The sequence below is a fragment of the Hemicordylus capensis genome, chromosome 4 (assembly GCF_027244095.1).
Source record: "Hemicordylus capensis ecotype Gifberg chromosome 4, rHemCap1.1.pri, whole genome shotgun sequence".
NCBI lineage: Eukaryota > Metazoa > Chordata > Lepidosauria > Squamata > Cordylidae > Hemicordylus > Hemicordylus capensis.
Window position 1 is genome coordinate 30,822,549 of NC_069660.1, and position 17,302 is coordinate 30,839,850.

Here is a 17,302-nt window from a genome sequence, read left to right on the forward strand (position 1 = left end):
AACTTATGCCAGTTGCCTAAATACCATTTATTGCAGGCAATCTGTATCCCATGACCTCCCTAGGGCATTCTGTTTTAATGCTCCTAATAAGTTTAGATTCAGCAATCTTCAGAGTACAGTACCACCAAAACATGATTGCAAATACAAAGGATTTTGTGCCTCTTTCCTAGCAAGAAGGAAAGTGAGGGGTTGAAGAATATCTGCTCACTGAGACTACTGCACTGTGTTGCTTTATCCATGTCATGTTTGCAATTTCAAGATACAGAGCTTTAGGATAGAGATAAATCATCAGCTGGCTGGGAAACCTCAGCCATTCACTGATTGATTGATTGATTGACTGATAAAGTGTTGTCAAGTCGATGTCGACTCTTAGCAACCACATAGATAGATTCTCTCCAGGATGGTCTGTCTTCAACTTGGCCTTTCAGGTCTCTCAGTGGTGCATTCATTGCTGTCGTAATCGAGTCCATCCACCTTGCTGCTGGTCGTCCTCTTCTCTTTCCTTCAACTTTCCCCAGCATTATAGACTTCTCAAGGGAGCTGGGTGTTTGCATAATGTGTCTGAAGTATGATAGTTTGAGCCTGGTCATTTGTGCTTCAAGAGAAATTTCTGGATTGATTTGTTCTATGATCCATTTTTTTTATTTCCCTGGCTGTCCATGGTATCCTCAAAAGTCTTCTCCAGCACCAAAGTTCAAAAACTTCAATAATTTTTAAATCTTGCTTCTTCAAAGTCCAGCTTTCGCATCCATAGAGTGCCATGGGGAAAACCATTGTGGATGGAAAACCATTAGTGAATGGAAAACCATGACATGGAAAACCATTCACTAGCTTACATTTGTTTGTTTAACATATTTGTATACTGCCCAAAACGCAAGTCTCTGGGCAGTATATTTTAGAATTAAAATATAGCACTCATCCTGAAACCTTGAAGAATACATCATTTAAGGATATGAATGAAGATCCAATCAAGGAGTCTGGAGATGGTGTCAGTGGAAAGAGGGGCAAAAAGATGGGATAAATAAGAACAGGGGATGGAATCATCGATAGGCATGGTTATGGGAACTACTCACTGTCTGTTACAAACCTCTGTAATGAACTGGGGGACATAAACAAGGAAGGGGAATTCAGGGCAGAGGTCCAGAAAAGGAAGTTGTTATGGACTGCTGTTCACAGAAAAAAAATAATTTGCCTATTACATAAATAAAAATTGAAAAGGTTTGAGAGATGGCCTTTAAAACAGCTCTTTAAATAGAGCAGAGTAGCTCTTCTGGAATAAAAGTTCTACTGCTGGGAAGAAAATTCAGGCAGCATCAGTCCAAATGAATTATTCAGGGTTATTTCACTTTGTGTAAAGAATGTCTACTGAATCTGACTGCTGGTTTAGGCCAGGAAGTGCTCCTAGCACCTCTTGAACACTTCTGCAGGCAGAACCCCAGTGAAGGTGGAAGCTACGTTATTTATGGAAACACTGCACTAGTCAATTTTTGAGTTGATTTTAGTTTTGGAGAAACTATTGCACAAGCATGCAAGTGAAGTGGAAAGCTGTTGTACTGGCCCAGGTAAAAATTCATATCTAAAGTCTGACTTGGATCTTTGACTTCAGATTTCTTTTCCTATTGTTCTAAACAGAGTATGCACTTTATGTGGGGCTGCTTTTGTACCTAGTCCAGAAACTGCAGTTGGTGCAGAATGTGGCAGTCAAGCTGGTCTGTGGGTCATCTTGAAGAGACCATATCACTCCCCTAATTAAAAGAGCTACACTGGCTACCAATATGTTTGCAGGCAAAATACAAGGTGCTGGTTATAACTTATAAAGCCCTAAACAGCTTAGGCCCAGGGTATTTAAGATGACATCTTTTTCACTATGAGCCCCACTGCCCATTGAGATCTTCTGCATTTGCCACCCAGCTCATCTGGTGGCTACAGAGGGATGGGCTTTCTCTGTTGCTGCCCTGAGACTCTGGAATATGCTCCCTGCTGAAATACGAGCCTCCCCATCTCTGGCAACTTTTTAAAAGTCTCTAGACACATTTATTCAGCCAAGCTTTTTAACTAGACTTGCAGTTTTAAATTATTTTAAGGTTTTGATTTCTGTTTTAATTTGTTTTATGTTGCTCTAAACCACCCAGAGATGGAAGTTGGGGGTAGTGTATAGCACAACACAGCAAAAATATAGGATAGAATAAATGAATTTTTTATAAAGGTGTGGAGTAGCTAACCAACATTTAGTGCTCACAGAAATAAAGATGCTGAAAGTGAAATTAGGACAGTGCCATGCAAATGTTAGTACAACCTGCATGGCATGCCCAGCATTACATAAGGAGCTGCTACTGCCAGGCAACCTACCAGCTGTCTGACTATTGTAAGGCACTCTAAGATGGAACAGCTATTGAAGACTAGTCAGAAAACTTTAGCCAACCCAGAATATAGCAGTAGATGACATCCACCAAGGATAGTGTGGGCAAGAGAAAACCCTAGCATTAGAAGAAGCCACAAATCTAGAGTCAAGCAGGGCAGGCATGCTTCCACAAGCCCCCTGCTAACCAAGCAGAGAGGCACCTTTTAAAGTGGCGACTCTCTTCTATTTAGCAGGAAAAGAGCAACTGTCCCCAATCCAACCCCAGTATAGCATCTTCCAGTAATTACTGCTGGTGTCTACATTATATTTCTTTTTAGATCGTGAACCCTTTTGGGATAGGGAACCATCTAATTATTTTTTTAAATGTGAACTTAATTTGATTTTGAGAACTTCTGTTGAAAAAGGAGCATTGGTTACTCACCATGAAGGCTTCTTCTTGCTGCTGGATTTGAGGACAACTCACGTGTGTTATCCTTCCCACGTGCTCCAGAAGGCAGGACTATACAAATTAAGAAGCGTTTTAAGAGCCTGGGAAAGAGAACCCCACCCAATTTGTAGTAGCCAAGTCCAAGGTACAGAGAGAAGCAACAAGAGGAAAACTAACACCAGAAGAGTAGATGCAGATGCCCAGACGGGTGGGTTGAGATGTCCTCAAATCCAGCAGCAAGAGGAAGCCTTCATGGTGAGTCAAGAGAACTTGTGTTTTGGGCGGTATAAAAACGTGATAGATAAACAAACAAACAAACAAGCAAACAAACAAATGCTCCTCTCTCTCTCTGCTGCTGGAAGAGGACATCTCACGTGGGACATACCATAGCCAAGAACCCCAGATGGGAGTGTCAGCATCTACTGGGGCAGAAGAACCCATTGAAGGACATGTCTGCCAAAGGCTGCTTGTAAAGAGCAGAGGGAAGTCGAGCTTGTTGTGTTGGGTCAATGTAGAAGGCGATGCCCAGGTGGCTGCCTTACAGATTTCCAAAAGTAGTGCAATAGTAGAGAACATTGCCGATGTTGCTGCTGATCTCACAGAGTGTGTTGTGATGTTAAGAGACAACCATAAGTGTTGTACCTCATAGGCTAGTGCGATACAAGCCTTAATCCATCTGGCGATGGTAGTGATAGAAATCTTCTGACCCATAGCAAGAGGGGGAAATGAATAAGGTGTCTGTGGAGTGAAATGGAGCCATATGGGAAAGGTACACCTTCAGACTATGTCATACTTCAAGGAAATGCCAGCTTTTTTTTTAGGGCTTGGACTGGCTTAGGACAAAAAGATAGGAGAACTACAGGTGAAACTCGGAAAATTAGAATATCGTGCAAAAGTCCATTAATTTCAGTAATGCAAATTAAAAGGTGAAACTGATATATGAGACAGACGCATTACATGCAAAGCGAGTTAAGTCAAGCCTTAATTTGTTATAATTGTGATGATCATGGCGTACAGCTCATGAAAACCCCAAATCCACAATCCCAGAAAATTAGAATATTACACGGAACCAAGAAGACAACGATTGTAGAATAGAACAACATCGGACCTCTGAAAAGTATAAGCATGCATATGTATTCAGTACTTGGTTTGGGCCCCTTTTGCAGCAATTACTGCCTCAATGCGGCTTGGCATGGATGCTATCAGCCTGTGGCACTGATGAGGTGTTATGGAAGATCAGGATGCTTCATTAGCGGCCTTCAGCTCTTCTGCATTGTTTGGTCTCATGTCTCTCATCCTTCTCTTGGCAATGCCCCATAGATTCTCTATGGGGTCAGGTCAGGCGAGTTTGCTGGCCAATCAAGCACAGTACACTGTATACTTTTCGGAGGTCCGATATTGTTCTATTCTACAATCCTTGTCTTCTTGGTTCCATGTAATATTCTAATTTTCTGGGATTGTGGATTTGGGGTTTTCATGAGCTGTACGCCATGATCATCACAATTATAACAAATTAAGGCTTGACTTATCTCGCTTTGCATGTAATGCTTCTGTCTCATATATCAGTTTCACCTTTTAATTTGCATTACTGAAATTAATGGACTTTTGCACGATATTCTAATTTTCCGAGTTTCACCTGTATGTCCTGAGAGCAGTGAAATATGGAGGCCAATTCAGGTAAAAAAGAAGGGTCACAGTCAGGTGTCGGGGGAACAAACATTGGAATCGGCGGACAATGCGAATGATTCTGAAACACGTCCGGCTGATGTGATGGCTAGAAAGGCTAGTTTGAAACCGTTAGATCGATACCACTCTGTCTCTTTCAAATAGTGGTTTATGCAGCACTCATAGAACTTTAGTTAAGTCTCAAGATAGAAGCCTGTGTACAGTTAGTGGTGAAAGTAATGAGGCACCTGAGGAAGCATTTGTGCTGAGGATGAGAATGTAAACCTTGTGTGGAGGATGTGGCCAAGAAGTTTGCTGGAAAGGCTGCTTGATGCTTGAGCATGTTAGCCTACAGACCATCTTGGAAGAAGTGGAGGAGCTGGGTAGAGTGCAGTCATCTCTTAAGACATTCCAAAGTGTCATACGGCAGGAGGAACCCCTGGAGCATGCGTAGGTGGAAGCGTGCCCAGGGCACTGCTTCTAGAGACGTCACCATCATAACAACAAGAACAGATACTTAAATACCTCTTTTTAACAAAAAGGTCCAAAGGGGTTTACATAGAGAAATAATAAATAAAAAAATAAGATGGATTCCTGTTCCCAAAGGGCTCAAAATCTAAAAAGAAACATAAGCTAGACACCAGCAACAGTCATTGGAGGGGTAGGACCCAGAAGCCTGGCCAGCGTGAGAACTGGTACTGTGGTGGCTGCAGTTATCTGCCATATCAACTGGAGGACATCCTGTATGTGGTCTGCGGGAAGGAAGAGGTGGTCTCAGGAGGTGTCTATTATAACTCCCAGGTAGTGAATCTGGTTGGCCAGAAGCAGGTGACTTTTGGTCCAGTTGACCAGGAATCAGTGTTCTGAAAGTGTCTGAAGAGTGTTGGTCACATCTGAACATGCAGTTGAGAGGAAGGGAGATCGGATCAGGAGATCATCTGAAAAGGCAAATACCCGCATTCCCTTCAGCTGAAGGTGGGCAATGAGAGGGGCCAGAAACTTTGTGAAGATCCTAGGCACTGAGGAGAGGCCGAATGGTAGGGCCCTGGTATTGATAATGATGGCCCACGTATCCGTAGAGGGGTGAGCAGCTCACTGGGTTGAGTGGCTCACTGGGTAAATCGACACATGTAGGTACACCTCCGTCAGGTCTATGGAGTCCATGAAGTAGGAGCGATGTCTGTTGTTTTTGCTGTCTGTTCCAGAAGGGACGTTGTGCTCTGGGGTCCCTATCCTGGGGTTTGAAGGTGGAACGAAAGGAACAAAAAGGCTGGAAGCACCTTCGTGGATGTCATCTGTTATCTCTGGGAGGGGTTGAGGGAAGCACCTTCCTTTTGTCTTTGGTTTTGATTAAAATTTCTTTGAGGGCTTAATGGTAACTGCTGTCAATTTTGTGCTTGGGTGAGTCTACTTTCTAGTGTTTAAGCCACAGGTTTCTCCTTGCTACCACCATGGAAGCTGTGGAGTGGGAGGAGAAACTGGTTGACTCCAATGTGGCATTGGCTATAAAATCCTATGCCTTTTGTATCTTCAGGAGGGTTTACTTTTGGTTTTGGCACTTAAGGACTGATGGAGGAGCTGGGATTAGCTCATCTACCCAAAGTAGAGATGTCCATGCAATGGATGTGGCGGAAGAGGTGCATATTGATAGCATGTCCCTTCTTTATTGCAGACTACATCTGCTTTTCAATGGGGTCTCCGAGGAAGCTGTCCTCATCTCAATGGAGGATGGCCCCAGAGAGCAGGGAGAATCTGAAACATGTCTGAAGCCTCCTGAGTAAGGCTATAGAACTTGTTAACAAGAGGAGTAGGCTTTCTATTAGCTGCAGGCATTTTCCATTCCTGGTTAACTGTGTCCACAAAATAATCAGGGAAGGGAACAGGAGATCATGTTTGGGCACTGGAAAAATCAGTGTTTCTTGGGATGGTGGAAAGTGGTCCGGTGCAGCTGTCTGCTGGAGCCCAAGGTGTTTTGATAGCCTTAGTAAAAAAAAGAGTGTGTAAAGTCATTTGGTGGAAAAAGCTTGAAGGATTTTGAGAAGGTTTTGGTCATCAGGCCATTCTTCTCCCCGTCCAGAGTCTGCTTCTAAATTGAGGTTCTCTGCCCCTGGGATGGGGTGCCTAGGTTCTCTGGGACCGTATCAGGATTTTCAAGATCAAGGATGGGTTCCAGGTTAGGCAGGTCCAGTTCAGGTCCTCTGGGATGGGGATCTGGAGAGTCATACTCCAAAATGGCAGAGGAGTTGGACTGGGTGCCTTGAGGCACTCTGGCTTTCCTAGGCTTTTTAGACCTTTTTGCCTTTATATTTTTATAAGCTTTCATATGCTTAGGTTTTTTCTTATGCTTTTTAGGAGAGCTAGAAAAAGAGGAGGGTGAGGAAGAGAAGGGGTCTCTGTCCCTTGCCCATTTCCTAGAGTTTTTAGAGTGTCACTGCTGGAGTGACTTAACTATCCCCTGTAACCATACCTGCTAGGCTGGTGGAACTTCTGAGGTATAGAGGTTAGGTATAGGGGCTGTTGGCAGGATCAGTTGGTCAGGGAAGAGGGGGTGGGTGAGTTCTGGCGGTGGAACCTACCAGTTCTGGTGGTGCATCAGGTGTTTAGTTGTCCTGGTCTCCATTAGGGAGCGCTGGTGGGAGTGGCTGGGAGGGAGCCCCGTTCCCACCATAGTCGGGCCTTCCCTGGTTCTTTTTGTGGGGTTTCTGTGGCAGTGCTGGGTTTTTGCTGGCCAGTGTCTGCAGCAGGGGGAAGGAGTGCTCCTGTCAGAGGACTTGTTGGGCCTGCGGGTAGCAATGGCTATGGACAAGGCGCTGCTGGGGAAAGTGAGTCTGCTCAGCACGGTCATCTAGTAGGCCATGTAGTGGGCAGTTAGGAACATAGGAAGCTGCCTTATATAGAGTCAGACCATTGGTCCATCTAACTCAGTATTGTCTACACAGACTGGCAGTGGCTTCTCCAAGGCTGCAGGCAGGAATCTCTCTCAGCCCTATCTTGGAGATGCCAGGGAGGGAAGACATCAAGTCTCCCATTCATATACAACCAGGGTGGACCCTGCTGAGCTAAGAGGATAAGTCATTCTTGCTACCACAAGACCAGCTCTCCCCTCTCGGGGCCTTGCACCCCCACTGGGTCATTAAGAGGCTGTGGCAGTGGTGTAATGAAGACTGTCAGAATTCCAGGATCCATTGGGACTGGTAGTGAGGCCCAGTTGTGCCTTGGCCCAGGCTGAGGAGCAGATGGGCCCCATGGGCCTTCCATAGGATTGAAGGCTCCTTCTCCCTCGAAGAGCGCCAGTGAGGTCCTATGGGTCGTTGGCGTGCTTGCGGTCATAGGGCGGGTCTTGGAGGAGGAGGAGGTCTTTTTTCCTTTGGGAAGCCAAACATTCCAGATCTTGCCTGGCATCTGGACCACAGAGGGCCGACACACAGAAAGAAGGAGAAGGGGAAGGGGAGAGAGGTTTTTCTTTTTTGTTTAAAGAGAGGAGTAGATGCTGGCAACAACGTGGAAGAAGAATAAGAATAAGAATATATATAGCAGTGAAGTAAAATAGGAAGAAATGGCTTGGCTGAAAAAAGAAGGCCATCTCTAGAGCAGGATGCAGGACTAGAACTGGGTGGGGTTCTCTTTCCCAGGCTCTTAATTTGCACAGTCCTGCCTCCTGGAGCACATGGGAAGGATAAGCCACATTAGATGAGGATTTAGATCCAGCAGCAGAGAAGTGGTATTTAAATATACACAATAGTAAATATCTGCCAGACAGATGTTGATTTAGGTGCCACTGCCACTTGAAGCAAGATTAACTTCTACTAGGGACAGAATAATTTTCTGGTACGTGAATCTATACTGTAAACAAGGACATTCACTCAGCCACTGCAATTTTTACATCTGCAAAGACATTTTTATTCAGTTAACCCAGTTTGAATTATTGATTCTTGGAGGACTTAAAAAGGGCCAAGTATTATTTATATACTGCTTACTCAGCTAGATACAAAAAGGAATGCTTATCAAATCATAATGGGAAACTGATTTAGGGATGGCTGTTCCTGATGATATGTGGTCCTGGTTTTGGAATATTCCTAGGTACATGCCAAATATAAATATAAAAGGAGAGTTTTAACAAGATATTATTACGTTGATACTTAGCACAACATAGATTGAGTGCTAGATATCTGGCATGTCAGGATATTTTTTGGAGGTGTGGTTGCACAAGAGCAGACGTGTTACATATATTTTGGAAATGTTCAAACAGATTTTCTGGAAGCAGGTTAACACAGCATTGACGCAATCACTGGGCACCCTTTACCTCTAGATCCTTTGACTATTTTATAATATTAAAACTGTATTAAAGGAAGATCAGGAATTAATTATTCATTTATTAACCACTGCTAGATAGGGAATCAGTAGTAACCAGAAAAAGAATTTTGGGCCAACTTGGTAGAATTACTTAAGGAAGGTATGGGATAGGGCCAGTATGGTAAAATTAGCTATTAGGACAAGAGAGGGAAGGCAGTGGGCAGATGAGACCATTTTTGAACAAATCTCTTTTTATTAATTATTGGAACAATAAAACTCAGGATAATGTAAAACCATTTATGTTATTTGGAGTAATTTAAGATGAGATTTGTTGCAATATAGACATATGTTAGTTTAAAATGTCATATGACTTTCTTTCCTTTTTGGTTTAATATAAATTAAATTGTTAAGAAAAAGAAGTTTTTATTCTACCAGGCTAAGAACTTGTGAAATGATGCTGGGATATTTTGTTTTGAGATGCTGAAGCATTCTGTGGCGATTTTATTGTAAGGTGCTTTGAGGACCTCTTGCGACTCAAAAGCAGTATAGAAATTGACATAAACAGAATGTGCCAATGCATTTTAGGCCCCAAATGACTGCATTGCATAGGAAAGCAGAGTGCCGAGATCTGCACAAACCTGCATAACGAACTCCCTGCGCCTTGGAAGCCCACGTTCTGTGATGAGCATGTACTCTGGCTCCTTCTCTTTCTTTGCTTGCTGTATTTGAGCCAGTCTGCTAATAGGATTCATACCTTGGCCATATTCGGGGCTCGTCTGAAGCTGAGGGAGATAAAGCAGAAATCAGACAACAGCTGCTAAGAGCAATTCCAGGACAGTCACAGTAAAGACTCTAGGAACATGTTTTAAAGAGACCCGGTATATGTGAAACTATCAAGGGGCACTACCACCACTGGCTGAGCTCAGTTCACTACATTACATCCCATTTCTACTCAAGGCTGTTACAAGACGGCTGAAAAGTGCACACACGACTACCAAGGGCAGAACACACAGGGAACTTTTAATATGCAAGCCTCTAAGATGGAGTTAACATATGGGCACGTGGCTTTGGGTGCAGAGGAGAGAGGAAAGCAACAACATAGACAACGGAAGAATCTGAATTTAGGTAAATAGTTTCCTTACCAAAATGGCAGCATCACTAATTTGGCATTGCAACAGTGAATACAAAGCTCTGAAAGCCATAGGTGAAAACAGAAGTGGTCTCCATTCTAGCACAAGACTACATCCTTACTTTCATCAGGTTTAGAAAAGTTTAGAATTTCTAGTTCTACACTAGCCATGGCTTGGGCTGGTGTATTTCACTCACCTTGACTATTGATTTTGTTTTCTTTTTGATTCGGGGCTTCATTTTCTCCACTGTAGGAAGAGGTGGCAGTTTTTTCAACTCCTCTAGGACTGCTATGGCCGCATTTTTCTTGGAAATCTTCTTGCTCTTGCCTTCTCCCTCACCCATGAACTCGCCCACAGATACCTTTGTTACAAAGCTCTTCATATGAGGGGGACCGCTCTCGCGGGTCACCTGTTTCAGAGGGAAAAACTGAGTGAAAGCGTGATAAACACTTATTAAAAATGGTAAGGTACAATGGTTGTAGCAAACTTCACTCACATGAACTAAACTGCATTCAGTTGTGCTGGTGGGGGTCGGGCAGGGGGGAGAACAAGGATAAGTGGATCAGCATTCCTGACAGCCACTTCCTAGTATATATTTTAAAGAACTCAGTACATGACCCCTAGTTAAAAAAATATAAACCCAGAAGGGTTTATATGCTTTAGGCATTTCATTGGTGGGTTGTTGTTGTTGTTGGCAGTCTTGTTCTATTTGAGATCTTCATCTTTTGGGACATGCATTATACCCACATTTTAAAGTTACAACTAATTTAATTCTGCAAAAGAAAGTATCTGGAAATTACTCTTCACTATTTTTATTTCACAAAAATTAAAACATACTAAATATTGGCATGCATCCATGCTTATATTAAGCAAATACCCAAATATTAAGTTTGCAAGAAAAGGAACAAATGCTGCTAAAACCTACATTTGGCTCTGAACATACATAGGTTTGTTGGGGTGTGTGTGTGCAAATTTTTCATTTTGTAAATATTTTATATACAGTGAGGGAAATAAGTATTTGATCCCCTGCTGATTTTGTCCGTTTGCCCTCTGACACAGAAATGACCAGGCTATAATTGGAATGGTAGGTTTATTGTAGCTGTGAGAGACAGAATAACAACAAACAAACCCTCAAAAGCCCAGTGCCCAAAAGTCAGCGATGGATTTGCATTGTAGTGAGGGAAATAAGTATTCGATCCCCTATCAACCAGCAAGATTTCAGGCTCCCAGGTGTCTTTTCACTATATGCAGGTAATGAGCTGAGATGAGGAACACCCTCTGTAAGGGAGTGCTCCTAATCCCAGCTTGTTACAGTACCTGTATAAAAGACACCTGTCCATAGAAGCAAGCAATCACTCAGCTTCCAAACTCACCACCATGCCCAAGACCAAAGAGCTGTCGAAGGATATCAGGGACAAGGTTGTAGACCTGCACAAGGCTGGACTGGGCTACAAGACTATCGCCAAGCAGCTTGGTGAGAAGGTGACTACAGTTGGCACGATAACTCGCAAATGGAAGAAACACAAAATAACTGTCAATCTCCCTCGGTCTGGGGCTCCATGCAAGATCTCACCTCGTGGAGTTGCAATGATCATGAGAATGGTGACAAAGCAGCCCAGAACTACACGGGGGGAACTTGTCAATGATCTCAGGGCAGCTGGAACCATAGTCACCAAGAAAACAATTGGTAACACACTACGCCGTGAAGGACTGAAATCTTGCAGTGCCCGCAAGGTCCCCCTGCTCAAGGCAGCATATGTACAGGCCCGTCTGCAGTTTGCCAATGCACATCTGAATGATCCAGAGGAGAACTGGGCGAAAGTGTTGTGGTCAGATGAGACCAAAATCGAGCTCTTTGGCATCAACTCAACTCGCCGTGTGTGGAGGAGGAGGAATGCTGCCTATGAGCCCAAGAACACCATCCCCACCGTCAAACATGGAGGTGGACACATTATGCTTTGGGGGTGTTTTTCTGCTAAGGGGACAGGACACCTTCACCGCATCGAAGTGACGATGGACGGGACCATGTACCGTCAGATCTTGGGTGAGCACCTCCTTCCCTCAGCCAGGGCATTGAGAATGGGTCGTGGATGGGTATTCCAGCATGACAATGACCCAAAACACACAGCCAAGGCAACAAAGGAGTGGCTCAAGAAGAAGCACATGAAGGTCCTGGAGTGGCCCAGCCAGTCTCCAGACCTTAATCCCATAGAAAATCTGTGGAGGGAGCTGAAGGTTCGGGTTGCCAAACATCAGCCTCGAAACCTTTCTGACTTGGAGAGGATCTGCAAAGAGGAGTGGGACAACATCCCTCCTGGGTTGTGTGCAAACCTGGTGGCCAACTACAAGAAACGTCTGACCTCTGTGATTGCCAACAAGGGTTTTGCCACCAAGTACTAAGACATCTTTTGTGAAGGGATCGAATACTTATTTCCCTCACTACAATGCAAATCCATCGCTGACTTTTGGGCACTGGGCTTTTGAGGGTTTGTTTGTTGTTATTCTGTCTCTCACTGCTACAATAAACCTACCATTCCAATTATAGCCTGGTCATTTCTGTGTCAGAGGGCAAACGGACAAAATCAGCAGGGGATCAAATACTTATTTCCCTCACTGTACAACACCTTAGCAAGTACTGCAAGACAGTACATTCCTACATATGAGTAGATCAGAAGTTGAATTTTATAATGCAGTAAGAGAATAATTAAACAGTTTTGCCCATTGTGTGAATCCTTTCATATCCTTAATCAAGCTTTATGTAAATTCAACTGTATGAGATTATGGCCCAAACCAATGCATCTAATTACTGCACATGTGTTTTCACTTCCAGAAGGGGACTTTCCCTGTTGCCCCTGCAATTTGTTGCTCCCTCCAAAGCCACTACAGAATAGCATGAACGTGGCACCTGTGTGTGTGTGTGTGTGTGTGTGTGTGGTGGGCAGCAGCAGGAAGGGGAGGAACTGGTCAAAGTTAGGGAACGCCTCCAAACTAATGTGTTTGCTACATCCTATATTGGAATCAAAGGCGTATTTGGCCTCTCCTTCCCCTTCCAATATTTTGGAATAATAAAACGCTGCCTGCATAATCTCTCAATTTCCTTTTTAAACAGGATTTCAGACTTGACAGCAGCTTACCTTCTAGACCCAGGGAAAGAGAATCTGGGCATATTCTAATACCGTTTCAAAGGTCAGCTGTGTCAGACCCAAATGTGTTCCGATCAAGTGTGTTGCTACCCTCAATATCCTACATAAAACCACTTTTAGAGCAATTAACTAAACCTACCTCAAAATTCACAGGCAAGTTCCTTTTAAGTGCAATCTCAAACACTTGACTTATTTCAGATTTATTGAGATTTTCATCATCTGGTTCTCTCCCATTAATCTAAGAGAAGAACAATTAAATTTAAGCTTCTGGCACAACTATTGAAATCACTCACCAGCAAATTTGGCAAACACAGTAGAGGGTTAAGTACAGGAATTGTAAGCATGATTTCTTTAAAAGCAGGTTAAGTTGCAGGCTCTACTATGCACAAGTGCCTGACATGCAAGTGAAATGCCTGAAAGTGACAACAGCCTAAAAACGTATGTGGGGATATTGAGAAGCTCTGAATGATACAGGAACAAAGGACAGGCAGGAGAAATGTCCATTCTGATGTACATATGCAATGTTGTGATAGTAACATATAAAAGGAACTGGTCTGAGAGCTCAACCAGGACCTTTGTTCAATTTTGTATTTTAACTTTTGTCAAAAGCTTTACAATATAACAATATTGTATTTTAACTTTTGTAAACTGCCTTGGGATGCCTTATGAAAGGCAGAATAAAAATTGAACTAAATATAAAATGGATTTTTTCTTTGGTCCACTTTCAACAGCCTTTCAAGTCACAGGCCAGAAGTCTCCTAATAGCAGGGTGGTGTGCGCCCAAGGGAAGCTTTGGACTTGTGTTTCACTTACACCAGCCCACATGCCATGTGGCAAACAGGTTTTGAAGCGGAAGAAGATTTAAAAGCAATTTGAAATATGGTACAGAGGCCAGCTACTCAGAACAAGAGAATTAAAAAACCTCACTGGATCCAGCCAGGCCTTTGAACACATTTAATAGAAACTTTGCATGTCAGGCACAGTATTCAATTAGAAAATCTGGATATATACAGTACACACTTAAAAAAAAAACTTCTATTGCAACAGTTAATCTATTGAGAAGTTTTTAGCAGGGGGCTTGAATGTCCTGCAGAGGTTATTTTCTCTGTACAGATCAGGGGTTGGGTGAATTCAGATATTCTTTTCAGAAACACAGGTCTGGCATTTAAAGAGTACAATATTTGGTGTGCACATGCTAAGAGCACAGGAATAAAAACAAATACAAATTTTGGACCAAAATAAGTCAATTTCCACAGTCAGGATAAATATGATTGTGAGTATTTTGCCAAATTTATTCTACATCAATGAGCCATGGGGATGGAGAATTAGACAGGCAGAACATTCAAGCCCCACCCCTCTTACCCATGCAAATTCTATTGAGCACACATCCATTGCTTTCAGAGTTCTCAGACACCACCCACACATTTTCAAGTAAGTTTCTAGCCACAATGACTGAAATGGGGACGGCCAGAAACTTGCTTTAAAAAAAAAAAAAATTAAAGAAGCAGCAGCAGGGATTAGTGTCAAATGATTTGTCTACAGTTAGATGAAATCCAGAAGACCATTACGATGAGCCACGGATAGTGTTCACCAAAATAATTCCAAAATTATGTTCCAAGCACAGCCCAGTTCTGACTGAGAACAAGATGGCACAGGAACCTGGCTGAGAGCTCTGGCTTTAAACAGAGAGACCTACAAAGCCTTACTCGTGACCATTGTGGCAAGGGGCCATGGAGGAGTGGCAGAGCACAGACTGTGCATGGAGGAGCTCCTAAGCATGATCATTGGCTGGGAGGGAGAGAGACACCTCCTTCCCAAAGCCCTGGACAGCTGCTGCCAGTCAGTGTAGACAAGACTGGCTGAAATGGACCAACAGTCCAATTCGTTATTAGGCAGCTTCCTGTCTAGAAATCTGCACACAATTCATTTCTAGCTGTCACAAATTTGGGGGTGGGTGGCTGGGTTTTTAAGGTGGTAAGAAGAGGACAGCAGCTAGTTAAGAAGCACGGAAATGGAAGTCATGAATGCTAGGACAGTAGCTAAGAGTGAAGCTTTGCCCTGGCCCACAGCCAGCCCCACCAAAACCCAGGCTTCTGAGTGACACCCACCAGCCTATTTCCAAGCAGTATTATGCAGCCAGGATAGCTAAAAACTTGAAGTAGTAAGGCAGTTCAGGATGGCAACATTTGGACCCAAACAGCACAGCACTTACTACAGCCACAGAGCATGACACAGAATGTGCAAATGTAACCAGAAGATAATGTTCACAGAACTGGAATTGGTGGTTTATAATAATCGCAGTGGGGGCTGTTGTAGTTATTTTGATTTTCTCTTAGTGCAATAGTTTACCTACACTAACATGCATCAGGGTCTCTACTGTTGTTGGGCCTGTCTTCTACTTGCCCATTTTAAAACAAGCATCACAATTGCTAGTTAATACATTGGCAAGTTTTCCTACTCATGTTAGTTGTATGATGGACTGTTTATTATATATGTGAACTGCAGTAACATTATGGAATTAGTGGCTTTGGAGAATGGTTATTAACTGCTGATAGGTTCTGCACAGGGGAGATAATGGCAGAATGCCAGCTTAAAAGATCAGGAATATCAGATGTTCGGTTTGAGCCATTTTTACAGTGCCAGTTTGTAATCCGATTACTCAACACACACAAACTTCTATTCATTCTTAAAGCACTAATAACTCTCAAGCCTAACTAAAGCAATGCATATACAAAAGTCTAAACACATGCTTTAGAACTACTCCAAGCAAGCAACTAGTACGCTCATGAGACTAACACATCTACACATGCAAGACCTACACATACAGCAAAGTAGCCATGCCATATCATGGTGCACGTCACAAGCACAATCATCCCCTTTCTAAATAACTATCATGCAAAATTAGTTAGCAATAGCTAACAGATAACTAGAATACAGGGCAAAGGAGAATATCAGGAGAGACAAAGCAGACAGCAATTTTCTTTCAGATCTTATTGTACTGGCAATAGAAAACACTCAGGGAATAGTAATAATAATAATGCATACTGCAGATGAAAGGAAAAACTCAAGTGCGTGATGCAACTTAGGAAGTGTTTGTTTAGCCACAGCAAAGAATAGACAACATGCTTTGCATATATAGGTACTAGGTTTTGATTACTCGGTTTAAAGGATACCAGGGATAGCCGTGCTGGAAAAATACTCAGCTCAAGGCCCTAGAGAGCTGTTGCTGGTCAAGGTAAATAGTGCTAGGCTACATAACCCAGGCAGCTTCTAAGGCAATGCCAAATTAAGCAATTTAAAATTCAGTTCCTTTCACAAATGCATGTGGATGCCAGTAATTCAATTCCACATCTGCTGCAAGCAGGAAATAATCTTCTTCACGTAGCCCAAATATATGGGTAAACAGGATAGAGAGTTCTCTATGAGACTGTTTCTGAAAAACAAAACTGAGCTGGATTTCCAAATAAATGACAACTGATCAATAACTTTGGCCACCGGTATTGTGCCAAATATATTTAGAGGCAAACCACTTGCTGCTGCAGTAGTAAGAACATTCTATGGGGAAACAGATCCCCAGGCACCATTTCTACAATGGCTCAAGGATCTGACACTGGATGCTATAGGTATCTGAACTGGATTTCTCTCCATCACAGACTCGAGCACAGATTCAGTAGTAGTTGGACTAAGGAGATCAGGATTCAAACTCCTACACAGCCATGAAACTCCCTGCATGACCTTGGGCCAATCACCATATCTCAGCCTGACTGAACTCACATGGTTGTTGTACGAGGCTAATATATGGTTCTCCCATCATCTACGCCATCCTTAGCCCTTGGGAGGAAGGCTGTGACAAAAGTGTAACAAAATTAACTCAATGTCCCAATTTAAGTATTAAACTTACCCCCATATCCAAGATTTGAGCTTAATTTTTTTTTAGTCAATATTCTGGGTATAACCCCTGAGTAGCTAGTCTAGATTGTGAAGTCAGAATTGTGTGAAGATCGTAAAGTTAAGCCAAACAATAATTGAAGCACTATCTTGCTTTGAATAACCTTAAAAGACACATGCTGCGTTTGTGGCATAACAGTTGAGGTTGTGTGCGTTAACTGCTGAGGAGCTGTTGGATGAACAGACCTGCCTTGTGGTAGTACAAAGGATAGCGTGGGCAAGAGAAAAATCATAGCATTAGGAGAGGCCAAGAACCTAGAGTAAAGCAGGGCAGGCATATTTCCAAAGCTCTGAAAGCCAGAACCATGGTCTTGACTGATGATCTACATTCTAG

General features: G+C 43.0%; 1 protein-coding gene across 12 annotated transcripts in view; it reads right to left on the reverse strand.

Annotated features, from left to right (window-relative positions):
• Positions 1 to 17,302, reverse strand: part of STAU1 (staufen double-stranded RNA binding protein 1) — a 73,264-nt gene that overhangs the window by 7,949 nt on the left and 48,013 nt on the right. For 6 of the 12 annotated variants that reach the window (XM_053246483.1, XM_053246478.1, XM_053246479.1 and 3 more), the window contains 3 exons: positions 13,160 to 13,258; positions 10,074 to 10,304; positions 9,386 to 9,529 (listed from right to left, as the gene is read on the reverse strand). In XM_053246483.1, coding sequence (XP_053102458.1) covers positions 9,386 to 9,529; positions 10,074 to 10,304; positions 13,160 to 13,258 — 474 coding nt within the window. The remainder of the gene's footprint in view (positions 1 to 9,385; positions 9,530 to 10,073; positions 10,305 to 13,159; positions 13,259 to 17,302) is intronic. The other 6 variants (XM_053246484.1, XM_053246486.1, XM_053246487.1 and 3 more) reach the window with 3 other exon arrangements.